General features: G+C 40.0%; 1 protein-coding gene and 4 non-coding genes across 6 annotated transcripts; all 5 read right to left on the bottom strand.

Annotated features, from left to right (window-relative positions):
• Positions 1–10,923: 10,923 nt before the first annotated feature.
• eif4a2 (eukaryotic translation initiation factor 4A) lies at positions 10,924–18,097 on the bottom strand. Of its 2 annotated transcripts, none has more exons than XM_047369527.1 (11): positions 17,995–18,097; positions 16,496–16,553; positions 14,669–14,801; positions 14,285–14,424; positions 13,741–13,909; positions 13,529–13,638; positions 12,826–12,969; positions 12,332–12,469; positions 12,120–12,209; positions 11,795–11,874; positions 10,924–11,720 (listed from the first exon to the last, which is right to left on the bottom strand). In XM_047369527.1, the coding sequence occupies exons 1-11, from the start codon at positions 18,021–18,023 to the stop codon at positions 11,576–11,578; spliced, it is 1,236 nt and encodes a 411-aa protein (XP_047225483.1). In that variant the 5' UTR covers positions 18,024–18,097; the 3' UTR covers positions 10,924–11,575. The 2 variants fall into 2 exon arrangements, with proteins under 2 accessions (XP_047225483.1, XP_047225484.1); XM_047369528.1 differs by lacking the exon at positions 17,995–18,097 and adding an exon at positions 17,542–17,582.
• Positions 12,572–12,755, bottom strand: LOC124870716. Its single transcript, XR_007038874.1, has one exon. It is a non-coding gene; the product is annotated as a small nucleolar RNA SNORA81 (small nucleolar RNA).
• On the bottom strand, positions 13,044–13,223 carry LOC124870717. Its single transcript, XR_007038875.1, has one exon. It is a non-coding gene; the product is annotated as a small nucleolar RNA SNORA81 (small nucleolar RNA).
• Positions 13,988–14,062, bottom strand: LOC124870718. The gene has a single exon (XR_007038876.1). It is a non-coding gene; the product is annotated as a small nucleolar RNA SNORD2 (small nucleolar RNA).
• On the bottom strand, positions 14,554–14,629 carry LOC124870719. Its single transcript, XR_007038877.1, has one exon. It is a non-coding gene; the product is annotated as a small nucleolar RNA SNORD2 (small nucleolar RNA).
• Positions 18,098–18,853: the final 756 nt, after the last annotated feature.

The raw sequence follows: 18,853 nt of genomic DNA, 5'->3' as shown, positions 1-18,853 counted from the left end.
GAAATATTGCTTCAAAGTCAGTAACTTGATTCAATGGACCTGGTTTCTTTAGATAAAAATCTTTTTACTAGCTAGCATAATTAACTGGGTTTGACTTCATTGTTAACTAGGATTAAATTGGAATGTATGTAATTACCTTTGAATCTGGGTTTTCTTTGTATAGTTATTGGAGACATTTGTTGCAAATCAGTGCTATATAAAATAAACTGAACTGAGTTTAATTAAATTAAATTTATCAATACCTAATGCACCATCTTAAAATCTGTTTTGTGTTGTACCAACCAAACTAGCTACATATTTTAGAATATCTACAAAAACATTTGCAGTCTCTGCATTGTATTTGTCAGGAAGCACCAAGATGAGCTGTAAGAAGTTTTAAAAGCAACAATCTGGTTTAGGTAACTTTCAAAAACAACCATGCAGCCTTGCTTACAGATCTGACTGAGAGGTGAGAGGTGAGTGCTTGGCGCTCCCTTGAGAGGTTTAGCATCTTACAAAGACAAGTGCAGACTGTTATTGACATGTCATGTGAAACCTTATTTATCTCTCCCACTATCTATCCTTGCACAAAGAAAATGGCAATGTGGAGTATTTTTATGGTAAAAAAAAAGAAACAGATTAAATACCAAATAAACATCTGTGAATATGAGTTGGCACCACAAACCACAGCCACCCAGTTTTGAATGCGAAGGTTTGTTTTTCCTTTAGGTGAGTATCCAGTCACAACCGGTGGAGCATTTGCAAATGCAAAACATGAGTAGATCAGTTCACTTCTGAATAAGTCTTTGTTGCTCATCTCTAACATTCAGTATTTGTTTTTTTTTAGTTCCTATTGTGAGTTTGCAAAGCAGCAATAAGGTTACAATTTGCACCTTTTTAAAAGTCATGGATGTAATTTAGGCTGTGGCATATATAAGGTGGCTGTACACTATACTTTGTGTATTTTTAATTTTCTATGTTATTTCCTTCTTTTTCTGTGTGATAACTAAAATTCTTCCTGATGTTAGACAGTCTTCAGTGGTGTCACACACTCAGCTAACAGCAGCAAATGAGGCCGGTTCCGTGTCAACGGGACATACAATGTTGTGCAATGATATGTTTAAGTTTTAAATATTTTAATAAATAGTTTTTGGGCTGCACGGTGGCGCAGTTGGTAGCACTGTTGCCTTGCAGCAAGAAGGTCCTGGGTTCAATTCCTGTCCGGGGGTCTTTCTGCATGGAGTTTGCATGTTCTCCCCGTGCATGCGTGGGTTCTCACCGGGTACTCCGGGTTCCTCCCACAGTCCAAAGACATGCCTGTTAGGTTAATTGGTCACTCTAAATTGCCCTTAGGTGTATGAATGAGTGTGTGCGTGGTTGTTTGTGTGTTGCCCTGCGATGGACTGGTGACTTGTCCAGGGTGTACCCCGCCTCTCGCCCATAGACTGCTGGAGAATGGCACCAGCTCCCCCGCGACCCACTATGGAATAAGCGGTAAAAAATGACTGACTGAGCTTTTGGTCTGTCAAGTATTGTCCTGTGAATACCAGCCCAATATGACGGTGGTATTAGAACAATAGATTAAAAAAATATTTGAGCACTGGCCTTCTCAAAACAGCAAACTTTGCACACATATCAAACAAATTCACAACTTCTTTTCAAAATATAACAGTTTATTAAAAGAAACAATTCAACTACTAGTTAGCAAATGTCAGTCAATGACTGTCTAAATAGGTTAGGAACAATTCAACTAAAGACAACCAAGCAAAATAAAGAAATAAGGAAAACTAATGAACTGTATACAAAACAAGGAAAAAGGGAAACAATAAAATGATGCAATGGTATCACAGTTCAGTGTAGATATTTATGTTTGACAACCAAGTTTTATTTGGAGAATCTGGAAATGAGGTCAAATTAGTTTTAAAACTAATTAAGAACAATTGGTATGTGTTCAAGCAACCAGTCACAACACAAAATCAGAAGTTAAACATTATTTTAATATAATAACATTTTAAAGAATGATCCCACTTATTTAGACATCTATAAACGTTTTCGATAATTTATTGGTTTTTATTATCCTTCATTATTCCAGTAAAATAATAGTTAAAGAAATGTTATTTGCCAAATTAGAAATCAACAATCCTTCAGACAATTGATCTTAACAATTTAACAAGCCATCACATGGAGTAATGGACTACTAAAATGGGGAAGGGAACGTCTACGGACACTCACAAGGAAGGGTTACCATATGTAAATATTTTACCTTCCTGACGCTAGCATTAGCAGTTAGTGGTTTAGACTAACAAAGGAAAAAACCTTATTTAGCAACCCTTTAAGTTTCATATGTGTTTGAAATACCATTAAAACAATTATTAAGGTGTATATGAGCGCATTATCTAACGATTATGGAGCAAATGAAACAAGCTCTCTTATAAACATAGCTATTGTGTGGTATAAGCAGAGCAATTTGCTTGTTAGCTGCTATTGGAGACCATATTTGGTCTCCATGCTTTAAGCAATATGTAAACCTGTTTTTAGCAGGTTAGCTCAAAGTATGGTAAATAGGAGTGAAGAAGGTCCAAAGGGTGTTGGGTAGTGTGGCAAAGGTGGTGAACAAATAAAACTGCTCTTGGTAGCAGTAGGGGTTAATATTGGAACTCAGCATGTCCTCTTAGACAGGGAGGGGGAAAGCAGCTTCACTCCAGTGGTTAGAGACACCGTCTCTTCTGGGGGACCCACTGGCTCAGACTCTTTTTACAGAAGCTCAGAAAGAAAGGTTAAGACAGCTTGTCGTGATTACAGCTGTGATTTTCTGGATACGCGAACAGTAGATCATAACATAACTTTTGGTTGTTCTTCCACTGATGGATGCACAAACATCAGATCATCGTCAACTTTGAATCAATGGATTCTTCAAAGTAGAGTCTTACTCAGCAGTGAGTTTGAAAGACATTCAGGCAGTGGCACGCTTGCTACCCGATGCGATCAGGTGCGCTGCTGTGGGTAATGAGAAAAAGGGGCAGCTAGGAGAAGTGTTTTGTTAGTGGCTCCATGACATCACTGGGAATCCTACAGGCATTCATTGTCGGTTTTCCGCATTGCCGCTTATGTGCAGAGGTTTCTCCAGAAATCTCTGCATGTGAATGAATAAGCCTCGCGGAGATGTTCCTTATATACCCAATCATGACACTCACCTGTCTCCAAATAACATGTTCACCTGTAAATTGTTAGGGTTAGGTGTTTTTTTTAGCATTCCCCAACTTTCCCAGTCTTTTGTTGCCCCTATTCCAGCTTTTTTGGAACGTGTTGCAAGCATCAAATTGAAAATAAGTGAATATTTGTAAAAACACAATAACATTTATCAGTTTGAGCATTAAATATCTTGTATTTGTAGTGTATTCACTTCCCTATAGGTTGAAATGGAGTTGCAAATCATTGTTTCTGTTTTTATTTGTGTTTTACACAACATCCCAGCTTCATTGGAATTGGGGTTGTAAATGATAAATCCTTTTCAAACTCCAGGGTTACTTGTGGAGTACCAGAGGGTTTAGTGCTTGGGGCAATTCTCTGTACTATACATATTTCCAATAGTTACAATTATCAGGCAGCATGAGATACATTTTCACTCTTATGCTGATGATATTCAACTTTATTTATCCATTGATCCTGATAAATCCAACCAGTTAGATAGACTACAGGCATGTCTGGAAGATATAATAACTTGAATGACTTTACATTTTCAGAAGTTGTCATCTTTGGACCAGAGTCTTTGAAAAAGAAACTGCTTAATCAATCAATTAATGTGGACGGCAATAAATTGGCCTCCGGTAATTAGGTAAAAAACAAAAAAAAGGTTTTATTTTTGACCAGGACATGTTAATACAATCCCACATTAAACAGGTTTCTAGAATTCTAGAATATTGTCAAAATTAGAAATATCCAGTCTGGGAGTTAAAAACTAGTCTAGGAGACCAGGCTTAAAATGTTTTTGATAAAGCTTATAGTTAGAGTGGCTTAGGTTATCCTGACTATCTCTGCAGTTATGCCTCTGTAGGCTTAGACTGCTGCATGAGCAGAACAGACACAGGATTGTCAGTGGGTCTGCTCTGACTGACAGAGTTTCCTAGCTATCTTTATAGGTTTCCCATGGACGGCTGTTGTGATAGCAAGTTGTTATTCTCAAAAGCAAAGGGTCTTGGTATCAAGCACCGACTGGTACTGCAGCTCGGTTTCATCAACAGACAGACCCGAGGCGAAAAAACTCCCACATCCTAAAGCTTATTGCTAAAATCCGTTAACAAAAGGCTGTAGCTTTACACTTGAACTGTTTGCACCAAGCACATAATTCAAAGGAAAACATTTCCATTATATCTCACCAAGCTATATTTTTAGATAAACAATTTACATGAGCACATTATAAAGAAAATCCACTTTGGACAGCCTTATTACAGCTGATCAGATTCGCTGTAATTGATGGCAGGTTTCAACCAAATTAGAATGAATGCTGGAATTCAAAAGGTGCTTCAACAAAGTTAATTTAAGGGTGCAACCAAGTTAGGGCACCTTTCTATGTTTTACTTTTCCCCCATAAATATTTGCTGTTCTGTAAAATTATACAGAATACAAGTCACATTGAAGGTGGAGCACCTTTTGAAATGATGTCTCTTGGCCTAATTTTGTTATTATTTATTTATTATTTTTGTTATTTTAACAGGGGTGTGTTTCTCAAACTGTATTTAGTAGGTTTGTGTGTTATTCCACTTACATTTTCCATTTGGCACTTTGCAAATAGGTTTTTGTCCAACTCATTGATCATTTCTGTGTTTGTGTTACTAACAGATATACTACACAAATTAAAAAATGAAATGTCATTTAACTTCTTGTTTTGGCCTCTAGATCATTTCACTGCTGGGTTTAAAACTTACTCCTTAGTATTTTGGGGAAAAACTGTTTACAGGTCCTTCTCAAAAAATTAGCATATTGTGATAAAGTTCATTATTTTCCATAATGTCATGATGAAAATTTAACATTCATATATTTTAGATTCATTGCACACTAACTGAAATATTTCAAGTCTTTTATTGTCTTAATACGGATGATTTTGGCATACAGCTCATGAAAACCCAAAATTCCTATCTCACAAAATTAGCATATCATTAAAAGGGTCTCTAAACGAGCTATGAACCTAATCATCTGAATCAACGAGTTAACTCTAAACACCTGCAAAAGATTCCTGAGGCCTTTAAAACTCCCAGCCTGGTTCATCACTCAAAACCCCAATCATGGGTAAGACTGCCGACCTGACTGCTGTCCAGAAGGCCACTATTGACACCCTCAAGCAAGAGGGTAAGACACAGAAAGAAATTTCTGAACGAATAGGCTGTTCCCAGAGTGCTGTATCAAGGCACCTCAGTGGGAAGTCTGTGGGAAGGAAAAAGTGTGGCAGAAAACGCTGCACAACGAGAAGAGGTGACCGGACCCTGAGGAAGATTGTGGAGAAGGGCCGATTCCAGACCTTGGGGGACCTGCGGAACCAGTGGACTGAGTCTGGAGTAGAAACATCCAGAGCCACCGTGCACAGGCATGTGCAGGAAATGGGCTACAGGTGCCGCATTCCCCAGGTCAAGCCACTTTTGAACCAGAAACAGCGGCAGGAGCGCCTGACCTGGGCTACAGAGAAGCAGCACTGGACTGTTGCTCAGTGGTCCAAAGTACTTTTTTCGGATGAAAGCAAATTCTGCATGTTATTCGGAAATCAAGGTGCCAGAGTCTGGAGGAAGACTGGGGAGAAGGAAATGCCAAAATGCCAGAAGTCCAGTGTCAAGTACCCACAGTCAATGATGGTCTGGGGTGCCGTGTCAGCTGCTGGTGTTGGTCCACTGTGTTTTATCAAGGGCAGGGTCAATGCAGCTAGCTATCAGGAGATTTTGGAGCACTTCATGTTTCCATCTGCTGAAAAGCTTTATGGAGATGAAGATTTCATTTTTCAGCACGACCTGGCATCTGCTCACAGTGCCAAAACCACTGGTAAATGGTTTACTGACCATGGTATCACTGTGCTCAATTGGCCCGCCAACTCTCCTGACCTGAACCCCATAGAGAATCTGTGGGATATTGTGAAGAGAACGTTGAGAGACTCAAGACCCAACACTCTGGATGAGCTAAAGGCCGCTATCGAAGCATCCTGGGCCTCCATAAGACCTCAGCAGTGCCACAGGCTGATTGCCTCCATGCCACGCCGCATTGAAGCAGTCATTTCTGCCAAAGGATTCCCGACCAAGTATTGAGTGCATAACTGTACATGATTATTTGAAGGTTGACGTTTTTTGTATTAAAAACACTTTTCTTTTATTGGTCGGATGAAATATGCTAATTTTGTGAGATAGGAATTTTGGGTTTTCATGAGCTGTATGCCAAAATCATCCGTATTAAGACAATAAAAGACCTGAAATATTTCAGTTAGTGTGCAATGAATCTAAAATATATGAATGTTAAATTTTCATCATGACATTATGGAAAATAATTAACTTTATCACAATATGCTAATATTTTGAGAAGGACCTGTATGTAAAAGCAGATTCTATAAGATTGAGAAGCTTACTTTAGCAATATTGGACTTTTCTGGCTTTAGTCTTGCAATCTTAAATTCATTTTTTTTTAAATATACCAACCATAATTTGTGTCAGAAACCTTTTTCTGGCAACATCTGGTCTTTTTCTGTCTGCCAGAACTGATTTTAAAGGTTCCCATCACATGATTGTAACTAATAGCATGAGTACTACACTTTGCTTACAGTTATATACAAGCTGTATGTCACCACGATCATGTTGAAACACTATTCATCATGATTATCTGTAGTTAACTCCCATTCCGTGTTCATGTTCTTTTCTGCTGTTGCAAGATAACGCCTTACTTCCTTAAAAATGTCATTTTGTTCCCAATGTAAAGCACTGCTCGAGGCCGGTCACTCTGAATTGTCAACATGTTTAATTTTGGTACCTCATCATGTAATCAGATACTGCCTGGATTAGCTGTACAGCAGGCAGCTGATCTGATTTTATAAGTAATGCTTACAAAAGAGTAGGGTTTACAAGGACACAACCATCTGTCTCCATCTGCAGGTTTTACAGATTCCAAGACTGTTGGTTTAAAGGTCAGGTGGATTGAAAACAAAAATAAAACATTACTGAAATGGATTTTAATACTGAAATAAGTTGCTCATGTATCACTATCGTACCATCCATCCATTTTCTATACCTGCTTAATCCCTGCAGGGTTGCACAGGGAGATGGTGCCTGTCTTCAGGTGGAGGTGGGGTCCATCCTGGACAGGTTATTTTGCATAAAAGCAAAAACTATTTACCTTTCTCCAGTTTCTCCTTCACCAGTCCGACCGGTCCTGATTTTCCTCCACACGTTGTAGGTACACGTGGGGGGGGGACACAAGGAGCTTGAGCAATTTCTTCAGCCATAATGAAGCTGTCGTGATCCATACCTGTGTGTGCTTTTATTGATTGCACTCACTTGATTTCTGGTAATCCCTGTTGTATTTAAGTCTGTGTTTTGTGTTCCCTCATCTTCTGGTCGTCTGGTTTCATCCTGTTGTCATCCCCGGTTCCTGTTACCTTAATTAAATGTATTCCTCAGTGTTCCTGCTCCAAAGGTCTTCAGTGCTCCTCGGCCTTAGGAGCTCCTTAGTGTTCCTGCTCCAGAGTTCCTCAGTCAGCCTCAAGAAAAGGTTCTCCATGGGTTCCTACATCTCTGCTGCCCTCCAGACAAGGTTCTCCATGGGTTCCTGCATCACCACCTCCAGACAAGGTTCAACATGGGGTTCCTGGATCGCTTCAGGTGGCAACCAGACATGATTCAATGTGGGTTCCTGCGTCACTTCTGCCGCCAACCTCCTGAAATCCCAAGACGAAATCTAGGTCACCCGCCTGAACTCTGTGCCTGTACGGGATGACCTTCGTGTCGCCTGACTGAACTTTACCCGTAGATGACCTCCTGGTCGTCCACTGGAACTCTGGGTTTTGTTTTTGTTTCTGTTGCCCTCCTCCTGAGGCACCCTCTGCTCACCCAGTGGTTTTTTTGTTTAGTTTTCATGGAATCATTGGGGTGTCTTGTATCCACCCTTGAGGGAGGGGTATTGTCATGATCCATACTTGTTTGTGTTTTTGTTGATTGCACTCACCTGATTCCTGTTAATCCCTGTTGTATTTAAGTCTGTGTTATCTGTTCCCTCATGTTCTGGTTGTCTGTTATCATCCTGTTGTCATCCTCGGTTCCTGTAACCTTCGTTAAAATGTTTCCTTTTTCAATGCCTCTGCTGATGTCCTATTACTGCTTCAGTCCTTCACCTCCACCCACTGTGACAGAAGTTTTGTAAAAATTTTCTGTTGAGATTAAAGTCTGCCTTTGAACTCTTGGACAATTTGATACTTTTCCCGGAGGCTAACATTATGGCTGCACTTTTTGTGTTGAAGTGTCGATGTAAATTGTACTCCTTTATCACAGACACTGCCTCATAACCAAGAAGGTATACCAGTTTGTCCCCGTGAAACACAAATGTGTATTCAGCTTCCCATCCGTATGTAAGCTCTCTTCCCTCTACATCAATTTTTATCTTCTTGGACATTTCTGGGCCGTTTCAAGGTGTTTCTGAAATTCATCATTTGTTGAAAGAGCGATTGAAACACTAATATGGAAACAGTGAAATCTAGTGGTAGGATGTCGTCATTACACAGATAAAAATATCTACATTCACTGTGGAAGTCACAGTTTTAGCCATCTTAAACGTAAACGCACTGTAAAAGAGCATATGCCTGTAGTCTATGACATGATAAACCTTTTTAGACTTTCTAGACTCTGACATTTATCTCAGAATTCAGCCCTTTTTCCCAGTGGCCCTAGTACTCTTCCACAGAGGTGTGATTGTTTCATAGGTTCGTAACAGAACCCTTTGCCCTCAGACTGCAGCTATACTGGTGGTTCTTAGCAGTAGAATGGGAGGCCATTTTGTTAGTTATCAGGCTCCTCTCCTGTGGAACCAGCTCCCAGTTTTAATCAGTGATTAACTATTTTTCATTATTTGCTGTAATTTCAGCTTTTTATGTTTTGTTTTTTTTTGTTGGTTTTTCTCTTCCTAAAAACCTGGCCTGGCTCTGTTTAGCTGTGACACTTTCCTGGAGGGAGGGCATCAGCTGAGCTACTACTGCCAACAACTTAATGTTCTCCTTCTACAGATGACACACTTGGCCCTGTCTCTCTCCTAGACAGTTATTGGCTCAGCTTTTACTATGACTAACTGTATGTGCTCTCTTTCATACTCTAGACTTGAAATCTGGCTGAAATCTGCTTAGCTGTGTTTCTCTCTTAGATGAAGCTACTAAAAAAGCTACTACTGGCTTTAACGTTTTACTTTGCTTTTACATAGAAAGTACTCCTGGACCAGTGCTTCTGTGTTGAGCCTGGTTCTGCTGGAGGTTTCTTCCAGCTAAAAGGGGGTGTTCCTCTCCACTGTCACGACATGCATGCTCAGTATGAGGGATTGCTGCAGTCAACATCACAATACAAGTGATTGTCTACCGTTACTATATGCTCATCCAGGAATGAATGCTGCAAGTCAATGACTTAATGCATTCTGATGAGTTTCCTTAGACAGAAAATTATTTAACCAATTTGAATAATAAACTGAATTTGACTGCATCATTTGATAACTAGGAGTAATGGAAAAATATGTAATTGACTTTGAATCTGTATGATTCATTTGAACTGACTTTGTAAAGTGCCTTGAGACAATATATATCAACTGGCAATACTTAAATAAACTGAATTGAATTAATAAATTGCTGTGGCCGATCGGATTCAGTCATCGGGCCTTGAGTTTGACACGTCTACCATATATGGTCAAATGCATTTCAGGCTCCTTTGAAAACACTGAACTAGTCATTCGATTTTGCTCAGCCGTAAGCAACAAATCAGGCACCATCTCCAGTCTCCCCTTGGTTTTCAGCAATTTTACAGTGCAAACTACAAGGTATACAGTTATATACCCAGACAGTGGGTTAATAACTGTCATTACCCACCAGGCAAAGTAACAGGGTTAACTGAACATTAAATTGAATAGTGAGCTACAGCAGCCTTATTTCTCAGACACCATATCACATCAGTTATTCATGCAGCTTTGTTATAAAAGGAATGAGCTGGTATGAAATCATGTTATAACCATGAGTACAAACACCAGTTCAATATTAAAACAAAAATATGATTAGAGCCATTTTATAACTTTCTGTACCACTGTCTAAACATTTGGTCCATTGATATTTAACAATTTGTTTAAATCAGTCCATACAGTGTGGGTTTTGAAGCTTCCATGCTTTGACTATTGTGGAAAATGGAAAAAAGGAACTAACTTTAAACTGTATAGAGAAGTCAAGAAAGTAGGTAAAGTTAAGATGGAAAGGGTATAGGAACCCTGTTTATACCAATCCAAAATATTGGTAAAGAAATCACTAGGTATGACACTTTTTCAATGTTGGATCTATTCAAGCCGCTTGGTGCCATCTTACCACCTTGTAAAATTTCTAATTCATTAACCATGATACATTTAACATTCAAGAATCAAAACTTTTAGTAGGCTAAGTTCATAGGACAAAAAGCTTAAATTTATAATGTGCAATAGTTACTTAGGGTTTACTTTCATAATTTAGGATACGTTTGCCTAAACAAAGGACACCCAAATACCAACTTAAATTCCGCAGGCACACTAGTTACTTGATTCAATGACTTGTCCCTCATTGCCTGTAGCAGGAGCTCCATACATATTTTTCAACACAGCCATTCTTTATGTTTGAAAACCATACGGATTCCTTACAAAAAAAAACTGACCTATGGCCCTCACATAATTCACCTATTCACTGGTCTATGTCAATGACAGCACAAAATATTTACTTACAGCAATTTCTGTTTATTAAGACATTCATAGACTTCAGGAGAGGAGGAAATCTGAAAAGGAGTCAGTGGGGAGTGGAAATGGCAATATACTCTCTTAAGGGTAAAACCACATCAGCGATATATGGCCCACCAGTGAGGAACTGATATAGCATGTGGGATTAAAAAAAATATATATATGGTACATTTAAATTAAACACATTCACAAAAGAAACAAAAGCAAGTGAATCTACAGTATAACATGACAGGTGCCTCAACTAAACAGGCCCACAAGACATTGCACATATGTTAGCATAACATAATTTGCAGACTTTATACAGCACTTATACTTTTTAGTCCACAAGTAAGTTACTAAATGGTGGAGAACATCAAATACACGCATCTTATTTAAACATGAAAAGAAATACCTGATAAGGACCCTAATGTTTACAGACCCCATGGCTTTGCAGCTCCAACCAGCCAACCGACGAGGTTAGAATCTACAACTGTGCAGGAGCGACCACCATAGAAGTCACCTCGCTTTTAACGCATACCAAAAATCTGATCCAAGGTTTAGCATTGAGAAGTTTTTTCCCCCTCGAATAATATAAGCACAATGCAAGTGGACGATCGCTATCACTGCGTAAAAAAGAAAAAGATCTCAGGGCTCAAATCAGGTCAGCCACATTCATAGGCATCTCCTCCACTGTTGTATTGTAAAACGTCTCGATGTCCCGAAGAATCCTCTTGTCCTCCTCAGTGACAAAGTTGATAGCAACTCCTTTTCTGCCAAAACGACCTCCACGACCAATTCTGTAGAATGATGAGGAGCCATGTCAGTCCACTGCAGATAAACGTTGATAGAGCATTTCATTGTTTCAACTCACCTATGAATGTAATTCTCACGATTTGTGGGAAGGTCATAGTTGATGACCAGAGAAACCTGCTGCACATCTATCCCACGAGCCTAGGAGGAACAAACGCATTTGAAAACATGTTCCAAATCAGATTAAATGTTTGTCACATGAATTATTGTCGCCCGTGTATAAGTAGCAGATCCCCAAGTTAGAAGAACCCACTGTGGAGAACGAGCCCTTATCTCCCAAATGTTTTGCCTGCTTGGCCATTTTTAAGACTGTTGCAGTATTTGAAACTATTTGGGTTACATTTCAGATTAGTAATCACTAAAGTTCTTATAATTTTTATACTAACCAGAAGATCAGTTGTGATCAACACTCTACTGGAGCCTGATCGAAACTCTCTCATAATCACATCACGCTCTTTCTGGTCCATGTCCCCATGCTGTGAATTCAAAAACTTATCAGCTGAGTGTTTGACATTAAAATCAAGGAACATGAGAGAATGATTGACTTCAAGAAAAAAAAAACTAAATCAGAGTTGATCGGTGCAACAGCGTGTCATACCAGAGCAGATACTGTGAAGTCTCTACCGTGCATCTTCTCAGTCAACCAGTCGACTTTTCTCCTGGTGTTGAGGAAGATCACAGCCTGGGTGATTGTCAGAGTTTCATACAGATCACACAGAGTGTCCAGCTTCCATTCCTAGAGACAGACAAAAATAACTAAACATTAACCTGACAAGCCATGGCCCAAGCCAACATAGATGAAACCTCAGGATGAAGACAGAAGTAGCACCACAACAAGATGTGTAACACAGGATCTTGAGACAAAGGAAAATGGACATTAAGAAAGAGGTCCCTCCTAGCCTCATTTCCGACACTGTTCTTTTAATCTTCTTCCCTGGTGTACCCGTGCTTACACAGCCACATGAACCAAACCCGGGAGGCTTGGCTCCTGCAGTTTGAGCAGGGTGCTTTGAAGAGAAGACATTTATTTATTTGAACGAAGGACATAGGTTTCTCGTGTTGCCAAGTTCAGAGTCAGACATGCAAACCAACCTCTCTCTCCACATTTATGTAGAACTGCTTGATACCCTCCAGGGTAAGCTCCTCCTTCTTCACCAAGATGCGAACAGGGTCTCGCATGAATTTCTTCGTTACCTCCAATACGTCGGCAGGCATGGTGGCTGAGAGCAAGACCACCTGAAGAAGTAAAACATGTTAGAAGACAACCCCCAACCAGCAGAGCATTTACAACATAAAACATGACTTGATTCAGTTGTGGCACTTCACCTTGAGACAACAGCCAATGAACATTAAGAAAGAGGTTCGACTGCATCTCATTTTCAATGCAGTGCCTGTTAATCTCCTTCTGCGTAATACTCTGCTGGCATTATTGCATGAAACAGGTTATCTGGATCACACAATTATAGCAGACTTCTGTAGATGCAGAAGGAAGGGATATTCAGGAGCCCTACACATTTATCTTGTCAAATTTCCATCATTTTCAAAATCTCAAGCTTCAGTTTTTCATCCTTCTTAGCCAATTCTTAAAGCATAAAAAGTAACAGAATTTATGGTAGATATTTCTACACAGATCATGTTAAACGTGAAATCTGTAAAAAGCAGACTTAGGTGATAGAGAGAGATAGATAGATAGATATCATTGAGAAATAAACATAAGTAAATAGATGAATGAATGAGACAGAACAAAGACAACTATGAGACCATGAGAAATGGAATAAAGTATGGAAATATATACTTGAATGTTTGTGCTCAGCTTCTGGAAGATCTCATAGATCTGATCCTTAAACCCTCGACTCAACATCTCATCAGCTTCATCCAGAACAAACATCTTGATCCATTTAGGAGCTGAAAGAAAAGAGAACAAAAAATGTTTAAACTGACTCAATTAAAAGCCTAAAATGAAAAAAGAAATGCGGACTTTTCTTGCTGTAGAGCAGCAATGCTTACAAAGATGTCTCCTGTTCAGCATGTCATACACACGGCCTGGTGTGCCCACCACTATGTGAGGAGCCTCAGCCTGGAGTTTCTGAATTTCACTACGGAGATTCGTACCGCCGATGCAAGCATGGCAGGTTGCCCCCATGTAGTCACCGAGAGCCAGAATTACCTTCTGGATCTATTGAGAAAAGGAACGTGCATAAGTTCAGAATGGTCGACTAAAGACACAGAGTCTAACGAGTACAGAAAATCTGTTCAGTGATCAGTAAATCAAAAGGAACTCTCCATTTCAAGCGTCAGTCCCGAAAGATGGTATACCATCATATCACTCAGATTTCCACAGACAAACAGAATTCAACTGAGCCAAATAATCTTTTAGGGCGATGCAGCCATGGACAGAGACTACACCAGCCACAAAAAGATCTTCATAAAAAGAATGAGAAATTTTTGACAAATCAACAAAAGATGGTACCTTCGCATCTGAACAGTGTCCACAGTATGCTGCCTAGGTCTGAGACACTGTTGAGGTCACATGACCTCAGGAACAGCATACCTGCTGAGCCAGCTCTCTGGTGGGAGCCAAAACCAGAGCCTGAGTTTCCTTCTGCTCAATGTCCAGCTGCTGCAAGATAGAGATGGCAAACGTGGCTGTCTTGCCAGTTCCTGACTGGGCTTGGGCAATGACATCATAGCCTAACAGTGAGGAAACAGATTTAATAATCTTTCATAATTCTAACAGAACACAGAGGTAGAACCAAATATAACTGGGCATTATACGTGCTTTTTAGCAGCCGTTCAATTGAAAACCAGTTGGACAGTATTGAGTGATCAGTAAGGAAATAAAATTATCCCCATGTGTTGGGTAAGTCCCGAAAGATGGTAAGGCATCATTTCACTCAATCACAAAACAATCCACTTTTCAGTTTGATGCCTGTACCTTTGATGCATGGGATGATGGCCCTCTGCTGAATGGCAGACGGCTTTTCAAAACCATAAGCGTATATTCCTCTGAGAAGAGTCTCCTTCAGGTTCATATCATCAAAATTGTCTGTAATCTCATTCCAGTTGCTCTGTATTGGCAAGAGAGAAAATAAGCAATAGAGAATGGTGATGTCTGAAATCATTAGGTGGCCTTATACAGGTCCTTCTCAAAATATTAGCATATTGTGATAAAGTTCATTATTTTCCATAATGTCATGATGAAAATTTAACATTCATATATTTTAGATTCATTGCACACTAACTGAAATATTTCAGGTCTTTTATTGTCTTAATACGGATGATTTTGGCATACAGCTCATGAAAACCCAAAATTCCTATCTCACAAAATTAGCATATTTCATCCGACCAATAAAAGAAAAGTGTTTTTAATACAAAAAACGTCAACCTTCAAATAATCATGTACAGTTATGCACTCAATACTTGGTCGGGAATCCTTTTGCAGAAATGACTGCTTCAATGCGGCGTGGCATGGAGGCAATCAGCCTGTGGTACTGCTGAGGTCTTATGGAGGCCCAGGATGCTTCGATAGCGGCCTTTAGCTCATCCAGAGTGTTGGGTCTTGAGTCTCTCAACGTTCTCTTCACAATATCCCACAGATTCTCTATGGGGTTCAGGTCAGGAGAGTTGGCAGGCCATTTGAGCACAGTGATACCATGGTCAGTAAACCATTTACCAGTGGTTTTGGCACTGTGAGCAGGTGCCAGGTCGTGCTGAAAAATGAAATCTTCATCTCCATAAAGCTTTTCAGCAGATGGAAGCATGAAGTGCTCCAAAATCTCCTGATAGCTAGCTGCATTGACCCTGCCCTTGATAAAACACAGTGGACCAACACCAGCAGCTGACACGGCACCCCAGACCATCACTGACTGTGGGTACTTGACACTGGACTTCTGGCATTTTGGCATTTCCTTCTCCCCAGTCTTCCTCCAGACTCTGGCACCTTGATTTCCGAATGACATGCAGAATTTGCTTTCATCCGAAAAAAGTACTTTGGACCACTGAGCAACAGTCCAGTGCTGCTTCTCTGTAGCCCAGGTCAGGCGCTTCTGCTGCTGTTTCTGGTTCAAAAGTGGCTTGACCTGGGGAATGCGGCACCTGTAGCCCATTTCCTGCACACGCCTGTGCACGGTGGCTCTGGATGTTTCTACTCCAGACTCAGTCCACTGCTTCCGCAGGTCCCCCAAGGTCTGGAATCGGCCCTTCTCCACAATCTTCCTCAGGGTCCGGTCACCTCTTCTCGTTGTGCAGCGTTTTCTGCCACACTTTTTCCTTCCCACTGAGGTGCCTTGATACAGCACTCTGGGAACAGCCTATTCGTTCAGAGATTTCTTTCTGTGTCTTACCCTCTTGCTTGAGGGTGTCAATAGTGGCCTTCTGGACAGCAGTCAGGTCGGCAGTCTTACCCATGATTGGGGTTTTGAGTGATGAACCAGGCTGGGAGTTTTAAAGGCCTCAGGAATCTTTTGCAGGTGTTTAGAGTTAACTCGTTGATTCAGATGATTAGGTTCATAGCTCGTTTAGAGACCCTTTTAATGATATGCTAATTTTGTGAGATAGGAATTTTGGGTTTTCATGAGCTGTATGCCAAAATCATCCGTATTAAGACAATAAAAGACCTGAAATATTTCAGTTAGTGTGCAATGAATCTAAAATATATGAATGTTAAATTTTCATGACATTATGGAAAATAATAAACTTTATAACAATATGCTAATATTTTGAGAAGGACCTGTATTTGCAGCTGACAGTGTTTTGGATTTACCTCGATGACACCTTCAGGCTCCATTCCTTCTGGCCCCCCATGGTCTCTATCTCTTGAGCTGTTGGGAAAGGTAATCAGATTTATTCCTTGCAATTACATACCTCAGGTAACTTGTCTTATCACGTGTCTGCTAAAGTTTTTTTTTTTTTTTTACATCAACATCCCTTTCCTCCCCCTTGCCCCTCAGTTTTGACTGTTCATGGGGTCGGATGTGTCAGTTTCTGTCAAATATTGGGAGGGAAAACAGGGGAATGGCTAATGTTCTTTATGGGTACACCTAAAAATGCAGCACCTAAAATATGCTCACGAAAGTAAAGAAATCAAGCAGTGATTTCCAGGCCAGTTCAAATATCCAGTTTTCTTAGAGATCTGACCTGCCTAGTTTTAATTTTGACCAGTTCTACACATTTGTAGCTAAAGGGCTGTATCATATAAAAAAAAGTGTCATGTTTCAATAGATTTGGCGTTTTGGAACCCAACAGAAAAGGCATGACAGAAGTTCCACCATTTATGTATGAAAGTACACCCCTAACCCCAATTAGATTTTTATTCAATCCCCACGTTTATACCAGAACTCGCATCAATATTTACTCTCGATACATTTAAAAGAATCAGGAAGCCCCCCCCCCATCATTTTCAAACACTATTTTTGCTACTACTTATATTTAAACAGTCTGTCCAATTTGAGAACCTTTACACAACATGCAAGTTTACATACAAGCAATCTGTGAGAAATACTGATGCATCTGCTTCTAGAACCAGTGTCCCGTTTCTGACTGGAACATTTTAACCACTATCTGATTTATTAACCAACGGATGGAGAATGGGGTAGCCCTTGGAGATGGGAGTCAGCTACCATATTACACGTGTAGCTCCGGGTCACGCCTCGAGTATCTCGTTCCAACAGCCCACAGCCTCGGTGGGCGCACGTGTCAAATTCCACGAGCCGACCTCAACTACCTGTCCTGCACTGCAGAAAGATTCTCTTTTATATAGCCTCGAAATTGTTCTAAACGCTTCATATTAACCCCGGATAAAATACTCACAAGCGAGTGTTGCCCCTTTTCAACATGGAGTTCCTTGTGCCTGCCTGTCTGTCTCACTGATGGCCAATATGTCGGATAATTGGGCCTGTACAGGAATGGTGGCTTCTACCCAGAGCTAGGCCGAGAAGCACCCTGCCCCAACGGCTCCGCTGACAAGCACCCGTCACTTTAATAAAATAAAACTTCGACTTCAAGTACAGACGCGTATTTAGCGTTAATGGAACTCATAGCAACTAATCTAAATAATGCACATTAACGGTAAGTTAAAGCAGTGGTGTTTCGGTGCGGCTAACTGCTATGCTAGCAACCAAATCAATCCGAAAGCAGTTAGGCCTAACTGTCTCGATATAAACTAATTTGTTGTTATACAGTTTACTGAAAAGTCCCGGTCGTTCAGGTACAACCAAATATTAGTTATTGCCTGAGAAAATGTCCCAAAATATAGTTTATTACCTGTTGTAATCAGCAGAATCGCTAGACATGATCCGTTCACAACTTCAGCATGCGACTGAAAAGATCGCTGATGGCGACGCCAACTGCCTTTATGCGGCTGGACTATTTTCGCTGGCATTTCTTATGCTCAGTTTAATTGAAAAAATAGTGTCAGTTAACCAGATTATTACATGTATGACACTTAACTTTTTGTAATACTATCAAAAGAAAATTAACATTTTATTAAGTGATAAAATGTTTTAAAATGTTCAGACTACATTTCTCAGCGGAAGGATAATGCAGTAAGAGGTGGTGAATCGACCGCTACAGCATCTCTGACAGGTCAAAACTCGGCCTGACAAGGTTGTGCAAGAATTTAGGAGATTGTTCTATGTTACTGATGAAGAGTTGAAAAATAAAATGCTTTTAGAACATAATATCTTGTTTGTCATTATCTATTTGAGGCATTTTAAAAGACAGAATCCATGTGCGGCAATAAAGCAACTTTGCGATTCCTAAATTCCTGAGTTTGTAATGCATTACATACTCCTGTATGTACTGCATTAATGTGATAATCCTAAAACCGCAATGAAAAAAAAAGCTGATTGTACAGAAAAAAACAGTTCAATCCCTGTCCCTTTATTTAGGAAGAGCTGTACACTGTTTGGACCTCATTTAACTACAGTTTAACAATCCCTTCTGTTATTTAAACCTTTTAATATTTCAGCTTCTTGCTGTGTCTGAACATATTAAGAATCAAGTGTCTTTGTATTATAGGATAATGTCAGTGCATGTTTTAAATCTCATTCATTCATCTTCTATACCGCTTATTCCGTATTGGGTCGCGGGGTAGCTGGTGCCTATCTCCAGCAGTCAATGG

This window comes from Girardinichthys multiradiatus, chromosome 6 (assembly GCF_021462225.1).
Source record: "Girardinichthys multiradiatus isolate DD_20200921_A chromosome 6, DD_fGirMul_XY1, whole genome shotgun sequence".
Lineage (NCBI taxonomy): Eukaryota > Metazoa > Chordata > Actinopteri > Cyprinodontiformes > Goodeidae > Girardinichthys > Girardinichthys multiradiatus.
This window is presented reverse-complemented; position numbering and strand designations above follow the sequence as displayed.